The sequence below is a fragment of the Physeter macrocephalus genome, chromosome 16, assembly GCF_002837175.3.
Source record: "Physeter macrocephalus isolate SW-GA chromosome 16, ASM283717v5, whole genome shotgun sequence".
Taxonomy (NCBI): domain Eukaryota; kingdom Metazoa; phylum Chordata; class Mammalia; order Artiodactyla; family Physeteridae; genus Physeter; species Physeter macrocephalus.
Window position 1 is genome coordinate 5,444,023 of NC_041229.1, and position 18,939 is coordinate 5,462,961.

The 18,939-nt window shown below is 46.4% G+C and overlaps 1 protein-coding gene across 1 annotated transcript in view; it reads left to right on the forward strand.

Annotated features, from left to right (window-relative positions):
* The window catches only part of KCNJ1 (potassium inwardly rectifying channel subfamily J member 1), a 28,675-nt gene extending 22,446 nt beyond the window's left edge, over positions 1-6,229 (forward strand). The window contains exon 3 of the mRNA XM_007129607.2: positions 5,091-6,229. Within this exon, the coding sequence (XP_007129669.1) occupies positions 5,111-6,229 (1,119 nt within the window). The 5' untranslated portion in view covers positions 5,091-5,110. The remainder of the gene's footprint in view (positions 1-5,090) is intronic.
* The last annotated feature ends 12,710 nt before the right edge of the window (positions 6,230-18,939 follow it).

Below are 18,939 nucleotides of genomic sequence, written 5' to 3' on the forward strand. Positions count from 1 at the left end.
GTCTTCTCTCTGGTACAGTGGCTGCTGAGCAGGCCGGGGTGCGAAGAAGGCAGTGTGTTACTGGCCATGGGAGCCCCCAAATTCCCAATTGCTTGTTCTCAGGGGGTTGCCTGCAAAAGAACGGCCTCTGTCCTGGTTCTTTAAATACCGTCAAGGAGCACAAACTGTAGGTACCTCACTTAAAATGCAGAGGGGTTTGGTTGCCATAGGTGTTGTATGCAAATAAAGCATGCATTTTTATGGAGAAAAGGAGATTCAGGAGGAAAATGTTTATTTTCAAGAATTTGAAAGGCTGATCACCGGAAAGAGAGTTCAGACTTCTTTAGAAGTATCATGAGTTGTCCCGAGGCAGAACTAGACCAGGTGGTGTTGGTATCCGTTTCTCCTCTAGGTCTAGATGAGATCATCTTGCAGGGCACACAGGCGCTAAGTGCGCTGGCCCTTGCTGGTTCCAGCCGGTGTCTCGCGATGTCCCCCAGCACTGTCACCTATTTACTCAGCAATTCTTTCAGTTCCTCTGTGCCCCTGCCTCTGTCACATACACAATTGACAATTACAGTGCTGCACAAAAATGTCTCTTCCAAAATATCTCTATTGGATGGGGAGTCATGTAAGTGATAGCAGACTCATTGCTTTCATGCATGCTTTGTTTAATTGACTGATCGTCATTCAACAAACAGTTATAGAGCTCCTACCATGTGTGACTCTAATGCCATCTCCAGGCCTCGGTCTCCATAGCACTTCTCTGCTCTGCAAATAAGATGCTCCCAGAGCACTTCCGTGGTTTTCTACCCTGGCAGGTATCATACTGAGTTTGATGGTTTATCAGCTCGTTTGCGTCTCCCACCTGGACTAGAAGCTTTTTCAGAATGACAGGGACTGTACCCATTTGGTAATTGATTACTTCCGTGATGTCTAACACACATGTTAGAATCCACACATCCCTGTTGCTTAATGATGGATAAATAAATTAATCGACACAAAAGTGAGTTTTCTGTCAGTTGAGGTGTTTTTGCAGGGGGTTGGGGGATGCCTGTCTAATAGAGATCTCTGAGCAGAGACGTGTCCTTTGGGTATTATACAAACCACACCACATTGTAATTGCTGATTTACCGAGCTCACTTCCCCCCTTCGACTGTGAGCTCCTTGAGAACAGGAACAGAGTTCTATTTGTCTTTGAAATCTTACATAATACACTCAATGTTCGGAAAGTTCATACAAAGTCTATTTTTCGAGAATGGACTGTTTACAGAAAAAAAGAATGCTGGAGCACTGAAGAAAAAAAATGGCAATAATATAATCCACTTGCTTTGCCAGGCCATTAAGAAGAATTTGGTAAATATTAGCTACTGTCCAGCCCTATGCTTGCTATTAAGATTTACTGATTTTGACAAAAAGTGACCTAAAAACTGTGCATGTTACATAATCCAGGGCCAATTTCTAATCGCCCAATAGTTCCAAAAATACATATTGTATCTGTCTGTGGTAGGATTAAATGCCATTGTCTAAGCAAAGTCGGATATAGGCTGTGTATAATGGGACTGCCATGTGACTGATGGGTTTGGTCAGAGGATGAATTTATGAATTTATGAATTTACCCAGTATTCTTGCATTCTCTAGGTATAAATCTTCTCACTGAGTAAATAAATCAACAGCATTGGTTAACCCAGTGCATGTAGAAAGTACCTTCAGTAAATGCCAGATTTTACAAAATAAATCCAACAATAAAGGCTGCTTTAAAATCTCAATTTCTGGGCTTCCCTGGTGGCGCAGTGGTTGAGAGTCCGCCTGCCGAGGCAGGGGACACGGGTTCGTGCCCCGGTCCGGGAAGATCCCACATGCCACGGAGCGGCTGGGCCCGTGAACCATGGCCGCTGGGCCTGCGCGTCCGGAGCCTGTGCTGCGCAACGGGAGAGGCCACAACAGTGAGAGGCCCGCGTACCGCAAAAAAAAAAAAAAAATCTCAATTTCTTCCTGGTGTGATCTTGTTTTTGTCTTACAAATATATACTTACCTACATCTGTGTCATTCACCTGTATCTTTGTGAACGCTTAGAAATCTCCATATCTCAGTGCGTTTCAGGGAATATGCTGGGAGACTGATGATAACTAATTGTTTCTGGTGAAAGGAATTGGGCACAAACTAGGGGAAAGAGCGAGAGAGCTATAGAGCATGGTAAAGGAGAGGAGGAAAATGCCAGAACAGAACCTGTGCCTGCTGTCCAGGGATCTTAGCTCGTGGCTTCTCAAGTCTTAGCATGATGGTATTCAAGCCATGTGAGGTTTGGGAAAAAAATACCTACTCAGCTTGGGGCTTGGCCTGAGAACGACCTATTACCTTGGTTTAAACCACACAACTCCACTATCAAATTAATGTTTTCAGGCTAATACAAATTAGCGTCAGTCCACTGGCCAAAGCCTACCATAAATTAGGCTGGGTTTAAAAGAAATCAGCCTGCCTACAGAGACCAGCTCCCAACACCACCTCCTTGCTTTCCCAGCCGTGGATGCTTCAGGTCAGAATGTGTTAAAGGTGTTAGTAAGTGTGGGCGATCCGGGGAAAGCTTTTTTAAAGCTGATTGCTTTTGTTCCTGCTCTTTGCAAGGCCAGGCAGATAATATTTTCTTAGTAGTACAGGCATGGAAACCCAAACTCATCCAAGAGATAAATCAGGGGGGACTCATTTACTCTACAGAAATACTCTTTTCTCTTCAAAAGTGAAATGAATTTAGGTGGGACTACAAGAATAGTGGGGGAGAAAAGCTCAGAGGTTGGTGTGTTAGGAGCTACGTCTGGAATTATAATGTATGACAAAGAGGATGTGGATTCGACTGATGAATGTTGGCTTTAGAAGTTATTGTTTTAGGTGAGATCCACCCTATGAAGAGCTTTGTAAACAGTATGAGCTTCCAAGAACCTGGGAAAGGGAGAGAGTGTCCAGTGGATGAACACAAGATTAGGGGAGATGTGAGCAGAGAAAAGGGAGAGATTGGGGAAGGAAGAGACCACTTCCCTCGGTGAGCCACACTTGGGACCATCCCCTTATACTCTTTGGGGACTTGAGGTCAGTGAGGGTTGGGTGAGATGAGGGGCAGGCCCCTCTGAGTGCACTGTTATCTGCTCTCCTGGTTACTTTTTTTTTTTTTAATATCTTTAGAAACTGTCCTTCCAATCACCACAGCCGTGGTTTTCTCATCACCACTTCTACCTGGGGTCTTCTTGTGTTTTCACCTGGTTTAAGGCCATGAGCAAGACGTGGTAGGATATCACTTTTGTTTAAAATTTATCACTAAGTTGGTTTCGCTTCCTAGTTTGTATGAATAAACACATTTTTGAAGGGGGATTTTGAAATCTATTTTAGAAACATGTTTGCATTTGATTAAAAATACCACGAAGACATTGCCAACCATAACAGGCACACCTTGGGAGTGGGGTGGGCACAGCTAGGGGAGGAGACCATCTAGTGTTTATGACCACGGGGGTTCATCAGTGCTGCCTGTTTGGGGGAAATCCCTTCAGTTTTGTGCTGTAAGATGGAAGTTACAATAATGTCATCAATGAGACCTTTGACCAGATGGTATTTTGAAGTGCTTAATTCATTCAAGGAATGATTCCATTTATGCTTATTGAATAAATAGTAAGCGCCCATGGTCTGTGCTAACAGCTGGGATAGAGGAGTGAATAAGACATGGCTCTACCTTTGTGCAGGATTCTTTAAATCAGAGTGCCCCATCCTTCAGCTTGTGGGCAAGGAAGGAAGTAGGAGATACCGATGGTGAGCATCTTACTATTCCTTTTGGGAATCTTGGCATCCCAGGCTTGTGATCCACTGAGAAAACTTCCGAGATCTTATGATACAGCTTGACCAAACGGTATTGAGGAACTCTGTTCTAAATAGTGTCAAGCAAAAAAAAAAAAAAAAAAAAAAAAGGAAGTTGACCAATGCTTCTCTTGAAATGTTTCAGAGAAATCTGGTGTTAGAATATAAAACGTTATAACTGAGACACAGTGAGGTAGAGATTTCTCTGACCTGGAAGCAGGGAACCTTATGCTCTAGTTGTCATCCTGCCATGGTTAGGTCCCTGACTTTGCTGTTGTCTTAATTTTATTGAAGTATAGTTGCTTTACAACGTTGTGTTAATTTCTGCTGAGGGACCTGACTTTGGAAATGTCATTAAAATTTTCTCAATTCCTTCACTAGATAAATGAGAGAATTGAATTGAATTATAATTTCTCTTGCTATGTGAGTATCCATAGCAGTACCCAAGATGATTTAGGTAGTATACTGATGAGCCTTTTTTTCATAGTTATTTATTTCTATATATTAACAAAAAGGTAAATACTGCATCAATCTTCTGCTTTCACAGATATTTTTGCTTAGCTTAAGACTAAATTTATTAAAGAAAAAAGGAGAATTCATTTAAAGAATGCTATCAAATAAATCATAGTACAGGCCATAATTTGTTATCATAAAATTTTAAAAAATTTATTTTATTGAAGCATAGTGGATTTACAATGTTGTGTTAATTTCTATTGTTCAGCAAAGTGATTCAGTTATGCATATATATACATTCTTTTTCTTCTTCTTTTCCATTATGGTTTATCATAGGATACTGAATATAGTTCCCTGTGCTATACAGTAGGACCTTGTTGTTTATCCATCCTATGTATAATAGTTTGCATCTGCCAACCCCAAACTCCCAATCCATCCCTCCCCCACTTCCCTTCCCCTTGGCAACCACAAGTCTGTTCTCTGTGTCTGCGTTATCACAAACATTTTTAAGGTTGCATGTGACTAAGGGTCAGAAAACACATGGATGTGTGCTCTCTCAGGTTCCTTTACATTTCTATCTCCCTGTAATTATTTTTTCTCTTTATCTTTAAGCAATATGGTCTTGTAGTAGAAATTTTCTGCTGACGATAGCATTATGGTATCCAGAACAAGACTGTCAGCTTGCCCAAGCGATCATTCACCCAGATTGTACTGAATGGCAGTTTCATAGACAGTTAGCTCTTTATGTGAGTCACTTAGTTCACTAGTGTCATACACATAATTTTGTTCTGTTTTGTTTTTCTTTGATGTGATTTCAGGTCAGGTGTTGACAGAAAGAATGTTCAAACATCTTCAGAAATGGTGTGTCACTCACTTTCTGGGGCATTCTCAGCGAAGAGCAAGGCTGGTCTCCAAAGATGGAAGGTGTAACATCGAATTTGGCAACGTAGAGGCACAGTCGAGGCTGATATTCTTTGTGGACATCTGGACGACTGTGCTGGACCTCAAGTGGAGATACAAAATGACCATCTTCATCACAGTCTTCTTGGGGAGCTGGTTCCTCTTTGGCCTCCTGTGGTATGCGGTCGCCTACATTCACAAAGATCTCCCTGAGTTCCATCCTTCCGCCAACCACACCCCTTGCGTGGAACACATTAATGGCCTGACTTCAGCTTTTCTGTTTTCTCTGGAAACGCAAGTGACCATTGGCTATGGATTCAGGTGTGTGACGGAACAGTGTGGCACTGCCATTTTTCTGCTTATCTTCCAGTCTATCCTTGGAGTCATCATTAATTCTTTCATGTGTGGTGCCATTTTAGCCAAGATCTCCCGACCCAAAAAACGTGCCAAGACCATTACTTTCAGCAAGAATGCAGTTATCAGTAAACGGGGTGGGAAGCTCTGTCTCTTGATCCGAGTGGCTAATCTTCGGAAGAGCCTCCTTATTGGCAGTCACATATATGGAAAGCTTCTGAAGACCACCATCACTCCTGAAGGAGAGACCATTATTTTGGACCAGATCAATATCAACTTTGTGGTTGACGCGGGGAATGAAAATTTATTTTTCATCTCCCCACTGACCATTTACCATGTCATTGACCACACTAGCCCCTTCTTCCACATGGCAGCAGAAACCCTTCCCCAGCAGGACTTTGAATTAGTGGTGTTTTTAGATGGCACAGTGGAATCAACCAGTGCTACCTGCCAAGTCCGGACATCCTATGTCCCAGAAGAGGTGCTCTGGGGCTATCGTTTTGCTCCCATAGTGTCCAAGACCAAGGAAGGGAAGTACCGAGTAGATTTCCATAACTTTAGCAAAACAGTGGAAGTGGAGACGCCTCACTGTGCCATGTGCCTTTACAATGAGAAAGATGCTCAAGCCAGGATGAAAAGAGGCTATGACAACCCCAGCTTCGTCTTGTCCGAAGTCAGCGAAACAGACGACACCAAAATGTAACAGTGGCTTTTCAGCACGAGTAAAGCAAAATCTCGAAGATACCTAGTGACAAGAAACATTATGGAGGAATCAAGAATTTGGGGGTATGACAGCGGGACAGGAGCCTTTAAAATCTCCTCGCACAATGTCCCTGAACCCCATAACCATGATCCTACAAGACATACAGCTCTACAAGGCAACTGCATGAGAACGTGCAATGAGTTTATAGGAAACTGGAATATGGGAGCCATAGGAGCTCACATAAAATCTTGAATAGGATCATTTGAAATCATGCAGTGTTGATGGGAACAGACAAAAATCATTGAAAGCCTCATGGACAGACCAAATGAGATCCTTTTAAGAGTCTTCCCAAAGAAGATATAAGTTTTAGACAGGATCAGGGAAAATCGATATTCTTATTTTGGTTCTACTGATAAGAAAGAAGCCACGTTTATTTTAACATTGGCTTATATCGAAGAAAAAATTGTCTCCTGAGTCGGGGGAGATGAGCCAATCAAAGTAATAAGAAAAGACGGATGCACAGAGAACATTTGTGAGGCTCTGGCCTTCTCCAGCCCTGATTGTTGGCGCTTTCATCTAAGTCTGGGTCATGCTGTGTTTCCAGAGGAGCAAGGGGGAGGCTTGGCCCATGGACTCCGCATCTCTGCATACAGGAGAGGAGCACAGGGCCCAGCCTGCTCGACGGCACCTCCAGACCCTGTGGCCAAGCTGGGTGTAGGCCCAAGGACATTTAGACAGGGGCTAAATCACCGGTCTAGAATGTCAATGAACACTTTCCTGCAGGAAAGAATGTTTGATTTGAAAATGAGGGTGATATTTCTTCCAATTTGTGTTAGATGGGATAAGGGGCTTCAAATCTGTTAAAACAGTACTTCCTGATCTTCCAAGAAGGCAGTGAGGAGTTTGAAGGAGCAAAGACAGTTTAGAAGGGAAAATACTGCTAATGTTTCTGAGAAAAATATATCTTGTGTTTTTCACCCGAGGGTTTGTAACTGAAATGCTGTTTCTAAAGGAGAAGTATGAAAGGGAAGGGAATGGGATATGACCCCACCATAAGGAAAGTGCTAGGTCTTCCTTCCTCTGAGGGCCAACACCACATCTTCATCAAAGAGACCAATGTAACATAAGGATTGATCTGCAGGGGAAGCTTTTACTGTGAATGCCTTGTTCAGTTTCCTGCTTACGTTATTTTGAATGTATTCTCGAAAAGATGGTACCCAAAGCTGCTTAGGAATCAAAATGTTTTCAGTGTGTTGATTAATACATTAAATCTCTGAAACTGTGATGTACTTTCCCCAAGTGTCAGTCATTGCACATTAATCGTGACAGACCACGTGGTAACAATCCTCCTGCGGAGGGTGGGCTTTCTCCTGGGAGAGGCAAGAGTGGTGGCCCGTTTTGTCTTGAATCCAGCGTGCCCAGGAGGACAGGACCTCAGGTGCAGATGTGCCCCGTCCCATGCAGCCCCCTCAAAACACTCCGGTGTGAGTCTAGGCACATAGTCATGGATACCAACGACTTTGTTTTTGTAGGCCTGGGGTTGAGTGTGTACAGATTCACACACACACTCGTCCTTCCGACAAAAATGAGTGAGGAGTCTGATGGGTTCAGAGTTGCGCACTTTGTCCGTGGCCATAACGGTGGACACGATGGACCACGTGGGAGATTACTCTGTGCCTGTAAGTGTGTTGGCATCGCCATTTAATCTGATGACAAAGCTAAAGGAAATCAGGTGTAACAAGCTCGAGGGAGCTGGAATTCTCTGCTGGCCCACTGTCATGAGGGTTTATGACTATAGTGTCTTTATAGACGGAAGGGTCAGAAGACATGCCTTCTAGTCTGTTCTGCTCCTTTTAGCAGATGTTGGGGGATGCTGGTAGCGAAGTGATCCTAGGCAATCCCTTCCTCTTGATCGTTAAGAGAACAGAACAAACGGAATCTTTGCGAATGGCCTTCCTTTCTGGGTTATTCCATGGAAGACGTCTGCTTCCAAATATTCCTTTATTAGGATTGAGGCATTCTGCCCTTTGAAGTCTATGTTTTGATGCAAATTCCCATTGAAACTTTAGTAACTGTTAACATACTTACATCCAACAAAGCCCCGAGGAAATGAGGCCCTGCAGGCACCATCCAATGGTCCTAAGGGGTGGCTGGAACCCCAAAGCAGTGTAAGAACTCTGGACATTTGGAGAGAAAGGGTTACCACAGGCATAGGAACTCCATGAGTAAATAAATTAAATGGAAAACAGAAGGTTCCAGAAGGCCAACTTGCCCATAGTTTAATGCCAGTGCTAAAGGCAGGCTTTCTATTCCAATGTGGTAACAGCGTTCCCACCAGGACGTGATCACATAGGCACCGCTGTCGCTACAGGTGTGCCGTATAATTCTATTTACTGATTTACCCATTTTTAAAAGCAATTCAACATTTCTTATTCCTTTCAAGAAAAACTGCATCTCATGATGCTTCACCATATTCAGTTTCCCTTGGTACTGATTCCTCTTGAATGGGCTGTTTAGCTCTGCTGCTCTGAGGTTTTGACCTGGAGAGTCTGATCCTGGTTTAAACTTCCAGGACTTAGGTTGGCTCAAGCTCCAGTATTTAGAGTTAAGATGTGGGACACTGTCTAAAAATTTATTCCTCAAGACAGGAAGGGTGGAAGGAAAAGAGCCTAAGTTGCCAGATCTAAGCAGTGAGATGCGCAGCTCATCTGTCTGTTTTCCTGGACAGCAAAGAACTTCCCTGGTAGATGGTGGGGACCGTTGAGGAGGTGTCTTCCCTCGAGATGTTTCATAAAACTGGAGATGGGTCCTCCACAGGGTGCCTGTGAGCAGCGCGGGGTCTTGTCCCCTGTCCAGAGCAAACGTGATGAAAACCTCAGACGCCCAGAATGCAAATGAAGCCCTGGCCCCGCCCCCGGGCCGTTGTCCTCCCCATTCCAGGAAGTGTATGTCAATCAAAGCTTGACAGGGGAGATAGAGCATTTTATTTTGGAAGCCAGAAGTTTGAGAACAATGACTGGAATTTCCTCTTTCTGTCCAGCAAGGGCTGTTTGTCACTGGGGAGATAAAAGTCCAGGGGTAGGGAATAAAGGTTATCGGGATCTGCGCCACACAGAGCCGCGCTGGGGGGCGCCGCGGGAGGAGGGGTTACGGAGGAAATCTATTTCAATGCCTGTCATTAAGTTTCCATTAAAAGAACATTCAGTTAGGAATTCAAAAATAATTTAATCTCCCCAGCCAGATGCACCCAGCTGGACTCCTTGGAGCTGAGCCCTGCAGAGAGGGAGACCTTGCATGGGGGCTGCGGGGGTGAGGGACGGGTGTGGGCCCTTCTGCATCTCCATCCCAAGCATCCTCCACTGCCCTGGAGGTCCTAGAGGCCGGGAGCGCATCTTTCAGGCGAGTGAGGAACCCCAAGTTTCTCTTGTGCTATAGTAGGAGAAGCTTACTCTAGGGCTACTTACTGACTTCTTACTATGTCTGAAGTTCTGTTTAAAGCATTTTGTATACACTACCTAATTTTATTTTCCCAATGATCCTGTGAGGTACTATCATTCCACCTATTATTCACCCGAGGCAGCTCAGGTAAGGAGCTCGTCCAGAGTCACTAGCTAGTCAGTGGCAGGGCTGGGGCTCCAACCCACATCTGTCTAGAAAGCTGATGGGTTTAAAATCATTCACGTCTACCTCCTCTAACATGGATCACCCTCTGGGAGGACCCACCAGGGCTGCCAGGCATTTACCTGGATCCCAGGATAGTCAGCACCCATTCCTGGTCCCGTCTCATGCTTTGGGAGAAACCCCTCACTGCTTGGCACGGGGTAGAGCCCCTGGCCAGTGCTTAATAAACATCTTTGGACTTGTATATTCTGGGGAGACTGGCATCTCCTATGTCTGCATATACCTGAAATATCTGTACTAATTAGATATACATTGGTTTATTTCAATCTCTCAGTAACCCTTCACTTGAGGGAGAGACAAATATTTTTGTTTTGACAGATGGGGAAATGGAGCCTTGGTTAACCCTGGAGAACAGTGTTCATATTCTGTATTCACCTCTGTGTACCTATAGCACCAACACACTGCCTCACATAGTCAATAAATGGGTTTTGAATCAGTAAATGAATGAATGATTTGCTCAAGACAACATGGGTAATAGTGGCTTTCAACCCACATCTGCCCAGAGAACTTTTGGCCAAGCTACCTTATTCACTAGCGGAGGGTCCGTGACAAATAACTTCATCGAATCTCAGTTTCCTTATTTGTTAAAGGGAGCTTTGAAACAGGGTTAGGGGGAGGATTAGATGAAATAATCGATGGAAAAATTCCTTTGTAAAAAGTAAATGACTTTTGACGTGGCAAAGTGGGGTAGGAGCATGGGTTTGAAGCCAAGAGCACCGGCCCCCGGGGTGGACTCCCGGCCACCTGATGCTTCATGGGCAAAGGAAGAAGGGACCTGGGTGGGGCAGTGACAAAGATCAGAGGTCTCCTGAATACTGCATAGGCTATGATTTGGGGGAATCTGAGTAGAATCCTGGTACCTTGGGCTTCATTTCAATCCAGTGGGTGTTCCTTGAGGGCCTCCTGTGAGCCAGGCACTGGGGATGCAGGAATGAGGATGCAGGGATGGTTCCTGTCACTGTGATAAAGGATCCTGAGGGGCTTAAACCAGCCTGGGGGACCAGAGCTAAATCAGAGAAATGCTGATTGTAGAGAAAGTAATTTTTTGCCTTATGAAACATGCATATAATAGTTTCCAAAAAATGGCATTGACATTACTGCTAACAAGAAGACTATTGATTATGGATTTATAATTATTGGGAATTTAAAAAAATCTTTATAATATGTCCTACTGGGATGTACAGTCAACAAACTGCTGTAAAGTCACTTGAGGGAGTTCTTTTCTCTATGTGACCATGCAGCAATCTGACATAGAATTAGGTCCCTTTGTCTCAGCTTATTTCTAATGATGAGAGCTTGCTTATTGTTTTTACTATTTTCTTTGGTTAATCGTGCAAAGAACGGTTCTATGGTTTCAAAATCATAGAACAGGATTTAGAAAACTCATTTCTATTCCTGTGGCCTCTCCTTTCCCTTCCTCTTATATCAAGGTAGCCATTCTCATTAGTTTTATCATGATTCTATTTCTTTTTGAAAAATATAAGCAATATACATATATTTATATCCCCCCATTCTTACACAAAAGATAGCATTCTAGAAACACTGTTCACTTAACGATACCTCCTGCAGATTACTGTGTAAGGACCACTGTTGATAGATAATTCCAACACCTGTGGGCTCCCCACCCCACTTGCCTTTACTGGCTTTGCTGTAGTCGCTGGGATCTTGCTCCAGAGGCCCCTGCTCTGCTGTTATGAGCCTGAGAGATCATGGCTGTGCCTGTTTTGCATTCCTCTCCCATTGCAGAGCGCCTGCAGGGCTTACCCTGCTTAGGAATGAGCTGGATTCTCGGAACCAGGGTTCTCAGTGGGAGCCGATCTGCCGGGACTAGCAGCTCTTTAAGGCTCAAACCTTGCTGGAATTTTGGCTGGTGAGAAAGTCAGAACAAGTGTCCTCAAGAGAAACAACACCACTCCGGTACCTGGTCTAGGGTCTCTGCTAGGAAGAGGGGGCTTCATTTCCAGGGCTTCTGGGTCATCACCTTCGGATGAGGATCCAGGCACCCTTTGGGAGATGGAGGTCATAGAACCCACCACTGTATGTGAAATTTTGTGCATAGGTATTAAAATTGAATTCAGTGAATTCAATAAATAAGATGCTACAATTGAAGTATGAAGAAAATGTTGAGGGGGCCGGAGGAAGGGGAAGGCTTCCCAGAGGAGGTGGCAGCCGAGCTGGGCTTAGTGGATAGGTAAGATTGAAAATAGGGAAAGGGGTAGGCTAGAGAGCTGAGCACCAGCTGGTGCACACACGTCCCAGACTCATGGAAGAACAGGATGTACATTTGCTTGGGTCTCCTGGGAGGTGATGTGTTTCCATGGCCACAGCATCGGCACAGGAGAGGAGCATCACTCTGGGGTCAGAGGAGCCAGAGGCTTGGTGCTGACCTGGGGTTGCATCCTGGGTCTATCAGTCAGCCACTGGAGTCCTTGCAGGGCAATGACATGATTAAATGTGTGTTTTAGGTACCTATCTCTGGTGTTGGTGTTCAGGGTGGAGTGGAGAAACTAGAAGCAGAAGCTCGCTTTTGAGGGCTGGGGAGGGACGTGTTAGCGTTCCCATTTTCCAGGAGGGGAAACCTGCTCAGAGAGCACATGACTTGCCCAGGTCACCAGTGGTGCAGCGGGAAGGCAGGGCGAGGGCCCTGGGCTTCTGCTTTCGAGTCGGTCAGGGCTCTTTCCTGGGGCCACCCACAAACCTCACGCCTGGGGATCACCTTTCCTGACGGAAAGCTCACCAGGAAGGTGGCAGCCAAGGTCAGCGGGACTGCTCACCAGGACCAGAGGCAGTGAGTCTGGGGAACGGAGAAGCACATCCTTGAACTGGTTCCTTGGGGACACAGAGGTCACATGCGTCTACCATGGCACTGAGCAGCCAAGGAGTCTGGGAAGGTGAGAGGCTTGTCCACGTCCCAGAGGTGACTTTCTCTGTCCCAGTGACATGAAAAGTAAGCGATTCACTGATGTGTGGGCTCTGGACCACCAGCACTGTTGGTTTTAGTTGAACTCAAAGTGGTGGTGAGAGACCACAATGATCCTGAAGGCTTTCTCACTTCCCCATGTCGCTGGTGGTGGCCACACACGACCTGAGCCTGGGGCCACCTCTGAAGGACACGCCCTGCTGGCAGCGTGGAAGAAAAGATGGAGGTGATGAAGAACCGAAGTGAAGGCAGGAAGTCCAGTGTGAAGTTCAGGGCCTTGGAAGACAGACACACTTGGGCAAATGCAGCTTTCCCCGTCGGCTGTGTTGTCTAAAACTAGTTCTTAACCTTTCTGAACCACTTTTAAAGATTAAAATATTTTTCTATTTTTTAAAATCATCAATGGAGTATAGTTGATTTACATGAACCGCTTTTTAGCAAATCGTAGATAACTATAATCCCTCTTTTAGAGGGTCACTGTAAGGTCAGCAGTATGAAATAATACTTAATGAAGTAGTATGTAAAGCAGCCAGCACAGAGCCTGGTACAGCCTCCCAGTAGATGGTAGCTTGAGTGACGCTACAGCCAAGGAGATGATTCTGATGATGGAGGCAAGGTGGGAAGGTGAGTCTGGCCCTGTGGTTGGTCCCATACTGTGCCTTATGCCCTTGGCCTGGGCCCCACCACTTCCCTTTGCTTTCTAGTCCCAGCCTTGATCTTAACCTGAGACAAAATAACTCACCTTCCTTCCATCACTGCTGCTGCTTCCGCTGCAAATGCACCAAATCCTAGAAGCTTAGCGGTGAAAAGGCCCTATGAAAACCCTGACCAACCTTGTCACGTTACAAGTGGAGAGACAAGTGTGTCCTGGAAGGAGATGGCGTATTCAGTGTGTCTTCATGGATCTCGGAAAGCACTGGTTTGACCTGGCCTGTGCTTTAGACACTCCATCAGGTGACCAGGGGAGTAGAAACAGGTGCTATTACGGACCTACCTAGAAAGGAAGGTGAGAGGGAGGGCAATCTACACAAGCCGTCGGTCGTAAGCAAGCTGGCACCTTACGTTAGGGCCTCTGGCCAGCAGGTGGCGCCGTCCACTTCCAGATCACGAAAGTGAAAGTGGTCTGAAGTCCGCCTCCAACTGTTAGGCAGGCGGTGGAGACAGGGCTTTCGCAGACCCGGCAAGCTCTTTAATAGCCATTATGTTGTTTAAATATTTAACAGAGAGACATAAACTATCTGGGTCATCTAACCATTACTGGGCTGATAAGACAACGGTGAAAGACTTTGGAAAAATAAATATGATATCAGTGTAGAAGTTTATAACTCTAGAGAGGGTATGGTGGCAGAAAAGACAGTTGTTACTGTTTATTAAGAGGCTCCTAGAGTGCAGGAGCTTTCCATTTTCTCTACAACAAGCTGAAATAATATTATTATCCCCATCTTATGGGTGAGCAGACTGAGGCTCAGAGAGGTTAAGATACTCGCCCAAGGTGGCTAGTGAGGGCAGAGCTGGTATATATCTACATGGTCAACATTTACAGCTTACTCATTTAATCCTCATAACTACCCTAGGAGGAGTAGGAACAACCCACCCATGCAAGCACAGGTCATGCTGTGTCAAAATCCACGGCTTTCCACCAAAAACAGGCCAACTCCTGTCTCCTGGTCAGGGCCCAATCCTGACCCTTCTAGCTGCTTTCTTATGAATTTGGTGCGTCTCTTACTCTCTCAGAGTCTTAGCTTTGTCATCCGTAAGACGTGGATTATAACCACACAAGGCTATGGAGATCAATTGGGGAAACACAGCGTTCATTTTAAAGCAAAACTCTATTTTATGGCATTATTTTTACTGCAGACACCTAATGGCTTAATTCACATAAAGACGTACACAAGGCCATCTGTCACAGGATTATTTGTAGTGAAGAAAGACCTCCGCGTACCACAACAGGGAGATGGCGTTAGTGCTGTGTGGACCAGAATAAGGTGAGATGCTATGCTGCTTTCAACAAACATTTGGGCACACAGCAGAGTCCTGGGACACGCTGGAAAATGAAATGCGCTGGGAGCGCCATGGAGCTCAGATTCCAGAGACAGCTGACAGGAGACACAGTTGTCAAAGGAGAGACCAGGCACAAGGGGTCCTAACCTTGTCAGGGGCACCTAGGAGGGCTGCCTGAGGAGCAGACATCAAGGTGAAGCCTGAGGCATAAGGAAGAGTTAGTCAGATGATGGGGGCTGGGTAAGGAAGGATCATGGGGTGGGCAATGCTCCAGAAATACACCACCACGCGTTACAAATCACATTTAACACGTGTAATGACTTTAGACAATGGTCTCAAAAATGTCACATGAAAGAAGCATGAACCAAAAAGGATAAAATTAAATTTTATAGAAGTGGTTTGATTCAATTGAAAAAAAACTTGAAACGTTTTTTAAAAACATACCATTTTGTTGCGTATATATACATATGTGTACACACACATGAAAGAAGACTCAGAAGTAACCACAAATCCATTCACTCACTCATTCATTCAGTCATCAAATGTGTTCGGAGGGCCTGCAGTTCTGAGACTGCTGAGGGCAGGGGGGATACACAGCGAGGAAGATGGTCAAGGGCTTCACCTTTACGGACCTACTTTCTGATGGAGGGAGGCGGAAAATAACAGTACAGGCATACCTTTAGGAAAATTTCACATAATGATACAGGTCACAAGGAACATTCAGGAGGGTCAGGACTCAGAATGACTGGATGGGAGGAAGATGCTTTAGACAGAGTGGGGACGGAAGACCTCTCCCAGGAGCTAACACTGAGAAATGGCCAATGGTAAGGAGCCAGCTACGCAAAGGTATGGGAGGAGAATATTCTAGGCCAGTGGTCCTCAACCTGCGGCACACAGGCATCAATCACATGGGGAGCTTCAAAAAAATACCAGTGCTCGCCACCACCAACCCCCAGATTCTGACTTAATTCCTTAAGGGTCCAGCCTGGCATTAGGACTTTTCAATCTTTCACAGGGATTTTTACAAGCTTTCCTGGTGACACTAACATACGCTGAGGCTGAGAACCACTAGACTAGGTGGAAGCAAGTATAGGTGATGCACTTGATTATCTGATCATCTTTGGGTGGCAGCATAATGGTCATCTTCATTGTCATTTTTTAATATTCTGTAGTCTACAGATATTCTTTTAAGCCACGCATTTCTTGTTTGTTTGTTTGTTTTTGTTTGTTTTGTGGTATGCGGGCCTCTCACCGCTGCGGCCTATTCTTTTAAGCCACGCATTTCTTGTTTGTTTGTTTGTTTTTGTTTGTTTTGTGGTATGCGGGCCTCTCACCGCTGCGGCCTCTCCCGCCGCGGAGCACAGGCTCCGGACGCGCAGGCTCAGCGGCCACGGCTCACGGGCCCAGCCGCTCCGCGGCACGCGGGATCCTCCCGGACCGGGGCGCGAACCCGGTTCCCCCGCATCGGCAGGCGGACGCGCAACCGCTGCGCCACCAGGGAAGCCCCTAAGCCACGCATTTCTTTCATAATAATTTTAAACAAAAGATAACTTAGACAACAAACTAGTGAATATAACAAAACAAGAGAAGCTGACTCACAGATATAGAGAACAAACTAGTGGTTGCCAGTGGGGCGAGGGAAGGGGGGAGGGGCAAGACAGGGGTAGGGGATTGAGACGCACAAGCTATTATGGATAGAATAAGCTACAGGGAAGTATTGTGCAGTGCAGGGAATACAGCCAATATTTTATAATAACTATAAATGGAGTATAACCTTTAAAACTTGTGAGTCACTGTACTGTACACCTGTAACTTACATTGTACGTCAACTATACTTCAATTAAAAAAAGATAACTTAGAGATAATACATTGTAGTATCTAGGGATCTAGGTAAAGATCTCGGCCTGGACTGGATCTAGGAAATCTGAATTCTAGCTGCTGCTGAACGAATAAATAGCAGTACGGTCTTGGGCAAATTCCGTTACTTCTCTGTGCCTCAGGTTTTGCTCATCTCTAGAATGAATATAATTCATTGGCTATAATTTCATGATTCTAGGAACTGGAGTTCTGAATGAGGAAGAACTAGCAGACACCTGAACAATTATAAACCTGACTTCACGCAAGGGAAGCTCTCCAAATAAGAGCCAACTCTAAACTTCCAGCTTTGGAGAATCTTATCAGATGCTTCTTTTGTTCTTTCATGTAGTTTTCATGCGAACGTCATTTCAGTAGTCTTCTTATGTCGGCTCTTAAGGAAGCACAAAAGGATGAACCGTGCCCTTCTCTTCATCCCGTTTCTCCTGGCATGACCCCACTCGGCTACCCACCCCGTCACAACTCCACCCCAGTGCTTCTGAGGCCCTGGTTAGAATCGTCCAAGGCCAGCTGGCAAAGTGCCTTCTATTAGGCCTCCCATCTTTGGCAAGACTCTACCCCATTTCCCAGGATCATTCTCTTGCTTCTTTGACTTTCCCCCCCAGAGAACACGAGCCTCAGGGGTTGGGCACTCAGGCTCTTCCCCAGCCATGCCACCTTTTTAAGAACTTCATCATGGCAAGGTGAAGAGGAAGGAAAGGCAGGCGACACTGTTCGTTTACTGTTCTGCTTCCTGGTTGTGTTCTGGTGCGGTCAAAGTCACCAGGATGTGGGGCTCACCCCCCGCCGTGTGGTCATGATTTCTGCTAACTAAGAGGACAGCTAGGCCCTGTCGTGGGCAGGGCCCTGAATTCACGTTCCTCTCCCGACTCCGGCCCCAAGGAACCGTCGCTTCATCGCTGTGGGTCTCAGGGGAGGTCCAAGTGACAAGAGACGATGGAGCACATCTCTTCCCGGCTCCGAGTTCAGTGCTTTCACAGTGGTTGCCTGAAGTTGGCCACGTGGAAGTCTTTATACTCTGGAAACCAACAAATGCTACAAATCAGGCCCCCTGCTGCCACCCCACCTCAAGAGCCGGTTATTAAACATTTACCAGCATACCACTGAGGCTGTCTGCCAGGCCGGGCTGTGTCCGCATCACCTGAGAGGGCTCGTTATAAACGCAGGATCCCTGGGTCCCACTGCATACCTCTGGAATCAGGACATGTAGATGCCCTAGGTGATTCCAAAGACCTGTACACTGGTTTCCTAATGACATGTCCTTGAAGGTTATTTTTAGATCTAAAAAACCCTGCTTCTGGTTGTCACCTGCTCATACGCTGGTGACTGTGGCTGCTTTGCCTCAGTGGCCAAGCCTGCTGGCGTCTTCACCTGGAGCAGATAATTCCTGATCTCTGGTCTTAAGCCGGCCTGATCCCGGGATGGGAGGACTTGTAACTAGCCCGTCCTCGCTAGGCTTGGAGAGAAAGCCGGCGAGGTTGCCGAGCTTTCCTTCGGAAGAGGCTTCCCAAAGGGAGAGCCGAACAGCACGAGGCACAGCGAGGCCCCCAGGGCGTCCTTCCTGGCCCTGCTTTCCCCCGGGGTCACGGAGCCGTCCTAGCTCTACAGGCGCTGGCCTGCGGCCTGCTGCTGATCTTACGTTGGCCTTAGCGGGAGCTCTTGCGTTGATCTGGGGAGGAGAGCAGATCACTGCCAAAGAGAGACAGAGATGTTCTGAAGTAGACACCACTGTCTTAAAATTCTACCTGAGAAGGGCTTCCCTGGTGGCGCAGTGGTTGCGCGTCCGCCTGCCGATGCAGGGGACGCGGGTTCGCGCCCCGGTCCGGGAGGATCCCACGTGCCGCGGAGCGGCTGGGCCCGTGAGCCGTGGCCGCTGAGCCTGCGCGTCCGGAGCCTGTGCCCCGCAACGGGAGAGGCCGCAGCAGAGGGAGGCCCGCATACCACAAAAAACAAAACAAAACAAAACGAAAAAAATTCTACCTGAGCACACCTAGCGTCCTGCCAGCAAACAGACCGTCAGCTCAATAGCAGCCCCCAGAAAGGTCTTCTCCAGCGAAGTGGGGGCCTGCCCGGGTCGGGGGAGGGTCTGCGGCTGAGCAGGAGGGCGGTACCAGGTCTGTACCCACCTCCATAGCTGGGGAGCTCTTTCTGGATCCCCTCTTGCCTCTGTCAGGACAGCACCCTGCCCTCCTGTGATCTGACCTGGACAGGAAAGGTTTACTGCATCTCCTTT